At 44.7% G+C, this 10,473-nt stretch overlaps 1 protein-coding gene across 1 annotated transcript; it reads right to left on the bottom strand.

Annotated features, from left to right (window-relative positions):
* Positions 1–282: 282 nt before the first annotated feature.
* On the bottom strand, positions 283–10,072 carry ZNF367 (zinc finger protein 367). The gene is made up of 5 exons (XM_083702128.1): positions 8,979–10,072; positions 6,885–7,035; positions 4,895–5,014; positions 4,025–4,163; positions 283–2,683 (listed from the first exon to the last, which is right to left on the bottom strand). Exons 1-5 carry the CDS (start codon positions 9,342–9,344, stop codon positions 2,446–2,448), a joined length of 1,014 nt encoding a protein of 337 aa, XP_083558254.1. The 5' UTR covers positions 9,345–10,072; the 3' UTR covers positions 283–2,445.
* Between the last annotated feature and the right edge of the window lie 401 nt (positions 10,073–10,473).

Consider the following 10,473-nt stretch of genomic DNA (forward strand, 5'->3'; position numbering starts at 1 on the left):
AAAGTTCTTAACCTGAAGCACTATTTCTGGGTTAGCAGAGTCTGTAACCTGAAGCGTATGTAATCTGAGGTACCACTGTATAAGTCAAGGTTTCAAATGCACACAAGGTGCTTTGCATTTCCTGTTAAATAACTTTTTAATTAGAGAGAGAACTGTACCAACCAGTTCTTCAACGTACAAGAGTCAGAGACACAGAACTATTGTGCATGCACCAGAACTTCTGAATGTAGCATACATTCTAGGATACAATGCAAAGCAAAGCAACAGTATCATCATAAACAGTTTTAAAACTCAGGCAACTTTTTATTCAAAGCTTATTAGAATTACAGCATTTTAATTCATGCCAAAAGTACAGCTTAATCATATGAAGCAGAGAATTCTTGAACCACCATTTCAAAATGCCAATCTTTTTCACAAATGTAACTTATTCTAGAGTTTTTCCAAAGATGTATTTTATACATAATTGGTAAAGCAGCTCAACTAGCCTAGAGCTAGTCAGTATGCAGGGTTTTCTTTAAAAAAATAATTAAATGCATATTTTCAATATGCATTCTGTGTAAATATAGATTGAAAAAAGGGAATGTGTTTGTGTGTACCAACAATGAATTAGCTCTTGCTCGCAATACCAGATGTTGCAGTCGTAAGTTTACCTTTAAGTTATCAGTTGGATTCCATGAAGTGCAAAACGTCTTTCCCATTTGGGGAAAGCATCAAAGTTGGCATTTGAGGGTCCTTAGCCTTTTTCCCCCAAGGACTTTGTGTCAATTGTTATGAACTCGAAAAATCCAAGTTGAAGTGCTTTGCTTTAAAGAATCAGAGGTGGCAAACAAACGTAAGAAATTAACAAGCCAAAAAGTGACAGTGTAATTTAAATCCATCTACTGCACTACCTTCCCCCTTTCTAGCTGTTTGCCAGCATTAATACATAATTCTTAAGGATATACAAAAATGACTTTGACACTATGTAAGTATAACCCTGGAAATGTATCTTTATCTTGCCAATGACAAGACATCTGTAATTAAACTTTATATTTGGAAATAACATTCTTTGCTCATTTGTTGTGGTCAGAAGGAATGAAGTCCAACAAATGCTAATAGGTGGTTGTTAGGTCAAGTAACACATAGTTTATATTTTTATGCCAATAGCCTTATTTTTTTTCTAAAAACAGGAGCATAAAATTCTCTTAAGTCTATTACGCACCTCTACTCAATTTGATCAAAAATCGCTATAAAAGGCACACGCCTGGCATATGATAACTTAAAACTATTAAGGCTATACCTTTTTTTCCGTTGAGTGCTCAAGAGCACTAAGTGCTATCCCTATATCTTAATTTGGGGGGAAAGGGGAAAAAATACTAATCCATATATCTCACACTTGCAACTACTTCCAGAAGCCTAATTTACTAATTGTATAGCACATATTTTTATCAATAACTGTACTAGCTAGTGAACACAAAACTTGGTATGTAACGTTTCAAATGGAAGCAATAAGGTGGCGTTATGCAAGAAATACCTATCTGCAATAAAATCTTCTGAAGCAGTATTAGTGTTTGCTGTCTTTTACTAAAACCAATGCTACCCTGTAAATATCCCCATTACCAGAAAACAAATCCCATTGCTCTAGGGTCTAAATCTGAAAGAAATCCTCAATTGATGGAATGTTACCATGATGCCTAGAATTTGCAAGATGTATCACTCAGTTATAGGTGAGTCCAACAATGTGCAAATGTTCCCAATATTCTGTTGGGAACAAGAAGTGCTACTCAACCAAGAGACTGCCAAGACCTCAGCCTACTAAAAGGAAAGTCGGTCTCCATGTCAGTAGTCACAGTGAAGATTCTGAACGACATACTACCCAGTTATTCTATGCTGCTACAAGGTTACAACAGCTAATTCTAGCATTCTTGCAAGCAATGCTAGGTAAAATATTGATGTTTGAAAAACCATGGTTGCATCACTGTTTACATCCAATTTTTAAAAAAATGTTTCAACTGTTTTCTTTGAACGTACGTACCATTATTCTAATCTAGTGAGTTCAGAAAGTGCTTCCTGTGAAAACTTTATCAAAGAATGACAGGAATTCTGACTTTACACACTTTTACATAGAGGCAAGCCCCACTGATTGCAGGGACTTACTTCCACATAATTGTGATTAAGAGCAAAGCCCTAACTTTGCAAATCTAGCTTTCCAAAACATGAGCATTTCCCACTCTGCATTATACAGTCTCCTATTTACAAAATACTTTAAAAAGCTTTACATCTGACTTTCTCATACAAAAAAAAAGTGCAATTCTCTTACCCCATTTTCTGGGGCAACAACATTCTTCATAAATTCTACAGAATAGCAGCCTATAGAAGCAAATAAGGTGCTTAGCTTATGCCCAGGAGCTAACTGGTTTTAAGTACCAAATGCAGTACTTTTTATCAGCAGGTCCAGTTCGCCTATTACTGTCGTAATGGTGCCCCAGCCAAGTTGGCAAGCTCAATTAGTGCCAGTGCTCCATGCAAGCGTTCACGCTGTTCTTGGAGGCGGCTACAGGAAACTGAATGGACAATATTTTTTTCCTCCTCCTCCTCATCTTCAGACTGAAGATATTCCATGGGATCCTGCTGCTCCTGGTCAGGCTTATGAGTAGTTTTGCTTTTCAACGTAGGAGTGCGCTGTTCTCTCATCTCCCAGTACCTGTCAGTAAAGATGAATGTTAGCATTATAAATAGCCACTGAAACCACTGTAGCCTGATAGTCCCTTGGATTTCATTTACCGTATTTTTCGCTCTATAACACGCACCTGACCATAACACGCACATCGTTTTTAGAGGAGGAAAACAAGGGAAAAAACATTCTGAATGAAACAGTGGATGTATCATTTTTGTGCTTCATGCTGTGGCCACAGACATGTGATCTGATGGTGAATTTGGGGTGACCCAATGCAAAAATCCTGAGAATCCCTGTGGATCCATGCTTTGTAACCACGTTTTTGCACCATTGCAGCCCCAGGCAACAGTGGGTACGTGATTTTTGGGGGGCAGGCTGTAGCCATGGACATGCTATGTGATCTGATGGTGAATTTGAGGTGACCCAATGCAAAGATCCTGAGGATCCATGCTTTGTAACCACGTTTTTGCACCATTGCAGCCCTGTTTTTGCATCAGATCATTGCTATGTGATCTGATGGTGAATTTGGGGTGACCCAATGCAAAGATCCTGAGGATCCATGTGGATCCGTGCTTTGTAACCACGTTTTAAGTGGGGAGGGAAGGAAAAATATAGAAGGGACATGGAGCACGAGAGGGGTGTGCGGAGAAGCAGCTGGCTAAGAATGCAGGAGAGGGGTTTAAAGGGGGGGGGAAAGGAAGGCAAAAGTCCACCCACCCACTCAAGCCAGCCCTCTCTCTCTCATCTGCATGTTTTCTGCTGCCTGCCGAGTCCCCAGACGCAGCAGCAGCAGCACTGACGCTCTGCTTTCCTCTCTACTTGCCTGGAGGGGAGGGGATTTCACTGCTCTTTGTTCCGTCTGAGCAAACAGCAACCGAAACAGGACAGGGTGGGCAGTAAGACCCTGAGGCAGAATGCAGGAAAGCAGCAGCCTCCTCTTCTCTGTGATGGCGCAATATGATTTTTGCCTGATTTTTGCCATGCACTTGGGACAAACGGCTCCAGGGACCACACATTCGCTCTATAACACGCACAGACATTTCCCCTTACTTTTTAGGAGAAAAAATCTGCGTGTTATAGAGGGAAAAATACGGTAAGTAAGCTAAGGAAAAGATTGGTTCATTCAAAGCAAAGACGACTGTGAAGTAAGAAGGAATAAGAAGCCTTTAACAAATAAGACTTGCCGAGTATGGTTTGAAATGCCATACTTACAATACATCCAAAGCAACATGACAAAATGTTCCCAATTCTCAATTCTTTTAAACTTATTTCATTTACGCATTGCTTTTAAACATTGCAAAGTATTTTAATAATAATAATAATGTACTCTATATAAAACACCTTCGCATTTTATATGAAATAACTTACTTTGCCAGCCATTCAGCAACAGCTTTGTTCTCTGCAGTTTGTTTTTTATTCAGTCTGTCTGTTGGTTCTTCTCTCCTCAGCTTTGCATATGGATGTTTGGGGCAATGACGGTTTGCATGCGTGAATCTGCTTACGCATCCTTATTAAAAAGACAAGACAAACATACCAATAATTTAAACAAAGAGATTCTACTATCTTCCCATGTTTAAAACACAAACACTGCTTGGCCCAGAAAACATAACATTAAAAACATACACCAATAGTTAGTGTTACAAAGTAGACACTAGCGCTTGGCAACCAAAATTCTGGCTTACATGTTCCAATCAGTGTATAAAACTCTCAGGTTCTCGGTCCCTTTAGCTTTCCAAATTTCTGTTGCATGCCCTCCCCACTTATTCCAAAGATGTATTGCCCTATGGCCACACATGCTGACTGGCCATGAAATGGCTTTCCCCACTTCAAGCAACATAATCCCCATAGGTCCCTCCTTCTAAGGAAGCAAAGGGCCTACACAAAATACTCCCCCACCTCCGTGTCCAAGCACCCAGCTTCAGCTTTCACCATTTTCAGCCATCCTAAACCCCCCACGCCCAGTGCTTCACTACATGATGCATTCTTTTAAAAATGCTTTCTTTTCACACATCCCAGGCAAAGTAAAGCACTCAGTATCACCAGTTTTAGCTGAGGATAGATTTCAATGGATTTTTAAAGCACTTTATTTTACTGTTAATACTGTTATTTTTTTCAAACTAGTAGTACACATAATCTTCCTTCCCTCTCATATAATACATATCAGAAGCAGACACGTCTTATTCCCAATTGTATTCACGGCAGTTTATTTGAACAAAGGTTAATTCTGTCTTGGCTCACCATTTTCGGCGCACACAAAAGGTTTTTCCCCTGTATGGAGACGTTGGTGCGTTTTAAGTTGCCCACTCTGAACAAAAGCTTTCCCACACTCTGGGTAGTCACACAAATAAGGCCTTTCACCTGGGGAAGAACAATCATGGGGTTGAAAAGAGTATTTGTAAAAATAAAAGCACTGAAAACTCATTCTGAAAAGTGTGTTATTTTTGTTAGTATTGTAAAGCTGTCAAATTTTGAAATGTTTTTAGTTGCTTTGAAATACAATTAAGGGACAACAACAAAGATTTACATAAAATTCAGAATGGACCAAGTGCTGATGCTCTAGCTGGCATGCTACTTGACTACACACCTTTAATTAATCTCTCTGATATCTGTCTCTGCTTCCAAGTTACTGCAAAAGGTACATCCTATCACAGGCGTAGACAGGATTTTTGTGGGGGGGGGGGCAGAACCTGAGTTTGCTATTTTTATTGCTGGGGGCATGGGCATATTTTTATCCCCTGGGCTGGCTATGCCCATGCATCCTATATTTCCTCATTCAAACAATTCAACAGAATGGGCATTATTCAAAGTTAAGATTCTTTGAAGTCCCATTGGTTTAAAGTTCTCCCATTGAAAGGACAATCCTATAACCCATGGGTAAGCAAATTAAGGTCTGGGGGCCAGATCTAGCCCTATCGCCTTCTAAATCCGGCCCACGGACAGTCCGGTAACCAGCATGTTTTTACATGAGTAGAATGTCCCCTTTTATTTAACATGCATCTCTGGGTTATTTGTGGGGCACAGGAATTCGTTAATTCCCCCCCCAAAAAATATAGTCCGGCCCCCCCACAAGGTTTGAGGGACAGTGGACCGGCCCCCTGCGGAAAAAGTTTGCTGACTCCTGCTATAGCCCTTTGGAGGGTGCCAGAGATCTAACACAGCAGGGAGTTCTGCTGTTGGATTTCCCTTCAGCATCACCCCTGAAATCTGAAGTGTGTTAGTCCAACATATGTCAGAGCTTTGATGCTGCAGGCCCGATACGAGGCTTCTTGGGGGCATGCCAGGGGAGGTATGAGAAAATGCAGAATGCACAAACATTCCTCCTTCACTTCTGCTCTGCTGGGTTGAACCTAGCAAGCCTTTGTATTGGGCACCTGAACTGCCTTAGGTTCACTCCCAAATCTTAGCTGGCTAGTGGCCATAATTCCAAAGCAAGTGTCAAAACTTCAGAGTGTCTTGTTGTCACCTTCTGCCTGGATAAACTTGAAGAAGCAGAATCCTTGTGACCAACTTAGGAGTTTAAGGGAAAAGAAAAAAACAGAAGATGCAAACCAACCACCTACTTCCCACCTCAAAATGACAGGTAATCCATCTTGTGTTTGTTCACTTGGAAGCAAGACCTAGGCCTAGTATAAATGTAATTAAAAGACTATCAGTGTGAAGCTACACTGTTTATTAAGAGACAGGTTTACAGAAGAGCAACAAGGAAATACGGAACACATGCAGTTCAGGGGAATTATTTGAGCCTCCCCACAAATTAAATGCATCTCTCTCACAAAACGTTATAAGCAAGGAAGAAACTAAAGAAGCCTCTATTACACGATTAAATGTGTGAAATATTTGCTCTCATTTCTTTCAGTGTCAGCGATCACAGAGCTGGAAAGGGACCACAAGGGTTATCTAGTCCAAACCCTCGCAGTGCAGGAATGTTTTGCCCAATGTGGGGTTCGAACCCACAACCCTCAGATTAAGAGTCGCATGCTCTACCAACTGAGCTACCCCAGTTGACACCCGTGGAATGAATACTTCCAAAACTACTTCACCTGGATTTCAGATTGTAGCTGCAATACGATTGTTGTACTATTACAGACGGTATCATGTTATGAAATTCCACCCTATCACAAATTCCAATTAGTTCATAACAAACACCTTAGCCTATTTTTCTCCAAGACCCATGCTTTGACGGAATATCCATGCTCGATTTCCCCCTTTATTGACTTGTTCCACTTACCAGTGTGAGTTCTTTTGTGGGCCTGTAAAGACTTTTCTCGTGGGAATACTCTGTTGCAAACGCTACAACGAATCCTGCTTGAAGAGTGCTCTCCCTCGCTTATTAAATCGCGGACGGTGTCTGCTCTTGGTCGACCTCTTCTAGTCCCATCCTAGTAAATAAACAGGAAGGCGCACTTAGCAAACCCTCACCGTGATCAACTCCCACCTGGAAACCAATTTCCCCACTGTGGAAGGATGTGTGGATCCAGAATTGGCCTCCACAATCACTTACGGACTCATTGTTAAGACTGTGTTAATGGAAGAATGCAGTAGCTAGACTGGTGACTGGGGGTGGCCACCGAGACCACATAACACCGGTCTTGAAAGACCTACATTGGCTCCCAGTACGTTTCCGAGCACAATTCAAAGTGTTGGTGTTGACCTTTAAAGCCGTAAATGGCCTTGGCCCAGAATACCTGAAGGAGCATCTCCATCCCCATCATTCTGCCCGAACGCTGAGGTCCAGCACCGAGGGCCTTCTAGCAGTTCCCTCACTGCGAGAAACAAAGCTACAGGGAACCAGGCAGAGGACCTTCTCAGTAGTGGCACCTGCCCTGTGGAACGCCCTCCCACCAGATGTTAAAGAGATAAACAATTACAGTGGTGCCTCGCAAGACGAAATTAATCCGTTCCGTGAGGCTCTTCGTATAGCGGTTTTTTCGTCTTGCGAAGCAAGCCCATTGACAGCTTAGCGGATTAGTGCTATTAGCGGTTTAGCGGCTTATCAGATCAGCTGATAAGTGGCTTAGCTGCTTATAAAAGGGGGGGGGAGGGAAAAAACCCCGCTGGAACTCGCAAGACATTTTCGTCTTGCAAAGCAAGCCCATAGGGAAATTCGTTTTGCGAAGCGCCTCCAAAACGGAAAACCCATTCGTCTAGCGGGTTTTCCGTCTTGCGAGGCGTTCGTCTTGCGGGGCACCACTGTACCTGACTTTTAGAAGGCACCTGAAGGGAAGTTTTTAATGTTTGACCTTTTAATGTATTTTTGATCTTTGTTGGAAGCCGCCCAGAGTGCCTAGGGAAGCCCAGCCAGATGGGCAGGGTACAAATAATAAATTATTATTATTATTATTATTATTATTATTCGGATCGCCAAAGGAGAAAGAAGTGAGCCTCAGGCTGGGACCTGGGAGGTTTGGGTTCAAACCCCAATTCAGGTGGGTTAGAAATGTAAAATGTAAAAATAAACAAAACATGTCTACCAAATATTCAGGAAGCAGAAGATTACAGTTTATTTAGGAGTTGTATCGACTAGACATAAGGAGGTGAAGAAGAAGAATGGCAGATGAAGAGTAGCAGGAAGATTGGATCAAATTTAATGATTAATGATTACTTAGTTAAACATGTTAAGTTAAACTAACTGAAAACAGCTTGCAGATACTTAATTGGCTTAGGATTTGATTTAAGTGATGAATTAATAGGTTTAATTTCATAATGTGAAGATCTAAGGATGTTCATGTTTAAGTTAAATTATTTTAAGAACTATGATTTGGAAAACCGTCAAAAGGACATGCAATGAAATTCAACCAAGGGGAAGCAAAGGAAGTCACTTAATAATGTTAATAAGTGTAATTTTTAATAAGGCTATGATTTAGGTTTGTTTTATGTGTTTGTTTATAATGTTGTGAAAATCAATAAAAAATATTGGGGGGACATAAGGGGGCGAGGTTGCTACCGTCGTTGTTATTTAAAGGGCGCAGAGCGCGCGCGCCCCCTTGAGCACCGCAGGTCCTGCGCGCCCAGCCGCGAATTTCGAGCCTGCGCGCGCGCTACCACGCGGGGAGGAAACCTCTCAATACACACACACATGCTTTGGGCGCGCGGAGGTGTCGTCACCCAGAGCGTGAATCACTCGCGGAAGTGACTTAACTGCACACACACACACACCAAAAAAAAATAGCACCCGAGGGGGCGGGGCCGGCTGGACGTTGGCCAGAACCCTTTAAAAAAAATAAAGGATTCGGGATCCCTTTTCCCCTCAACCGCCGCCGCGCGCGCCTTTCCCTGCCCCGCCCCCTCCAGGGGCTCTTAACCCCTTCGGCGCCGCACTCACCCTCAAGTGCCCGCCGCCCCCGATGCCGCTGTCCGGGCTGCCCGCCTCCTCGTCCTCTCCGCCCGAGCGCCCCGCGGCTCCACGGACGCCGCCGCCTGTTCCTCCTCCACCTCCTCCTCCGTCGCGGAGAGGCTGCGGCGGGGGGCTGAGGGTGACGTTGTGCGCGTTCTCCCCCCAGCGCCACGGGTAGACCATGAAGTCGCTGAAGCCCGGGCTGGTGGGGATGGGCGGCGGCGGGGGCGCGCGGCCGTCGGCTCCGCGGGGCGGCTTGACCGGGGTGGTCTTGATGACCGAGACCAGGACGCGCTTCGGGGAGTCGCCCGGGCACACGAGGACGGGCGCGGGGAGGCCCGGCCGCTCCGACATGCTGCGCCGGGAGTCGCCCTCTCGCACGGTGCGCGCCGCCGCCGCCGCCGCCCTCGGCTCTTCTTCGGTTCCTGAGGGGACGCCTCAGGGGCGCATGGCCGACAAGCAGGCAGAGCTTTCCCCCCTCAGGGACGCCGCCAACCCCGAAGCAGCCGCGGCCTCTTCCCACACGCGGCTTGTCACCCAGCAGCGGCCGCAACCCTGACCGCCGCCGCCGCCGCCGCCACCGAATCCAAGACTTTCCCGCGTTACATTTCGCGCCTGGGCGGAACCAATCACCAAGTCGGGCGCCGACGTCAGGAGAGTGGCGGGCCCCCGCGGCCAATGGCGTGCGGGGAAAGCGCCGAGCTCCCTCACTTCAAAGGCGGGCGGCTGGGAAAAGGGAGCAGCTGGGTGGGACTTAGCCGTAGCGGAGCTCAGCCATTGGCTGGCGCTTGCCCGTCTCCGGCCAACAGAATTCGAAAATCTCCCAGGGTGGGTGGACCGCCGACATCCCACCAAGGCCCGCCCCCGGCTGTCCTCATGTGAAGAATGGTGCTTGGTGCTGATTGGCTGTGGGCTGGAAAGAGGCGGGTTCCATCGCTGGCGGTTAAATGCGCAGTAAACAGGCTTTGGGCGCGTTTGGCGCGTTATTTAGTCCCAGGCATCTGGCCAATCACAACTGCCGACGCAGCTCTCTTGGCGCGCTAAGCAAGGGGCCGCCTGAGCGCTTATCACGTGACAATCTCTATTTAAATGTAATTAATGAATCAGAATAGGAAAATGTGCAGTTGGACGGAAACGCGCTTATGTTATTAGCTAAAACTGTGATAAACAAGGAAAGACGTTGTGCCAGTCTAATATATTGGGCTTTAAATCCCTGGTTCTCAACAGAATGGAATTATTCCCCAAACCTAGAAGAAAATTGTTGTGGGTGAACATATCCGACGACACAGCTCTTATTTATTCACAGGCCAGAACAGAACTGAACTGAAGGGTTCAGGCAGCCTGCTTATATAGAGCTCCACTACAACGCAACTGTTACACTTTCTGTAACTATCCAATCACTGAATGTCACTTTCGATCCCTTATTTGCATATGTGGACCTGAGTGAAAACCCAGGGTGAGAATTTCAGTACATAACAAAAAT

This window comes from Podarcis gaigeae (genome assembly GCF_964106915.1).
Source record: "Podarcis gaigeae genome assembly, chromosome: 11".
Classification (NCBI taxonomy): domain Eukaryota; kingdom Metazoa; phylum Chordata; class Lepidosauria; order Squamata; family Lacertidae; genus Podarcis; species Podarcis gaigeae.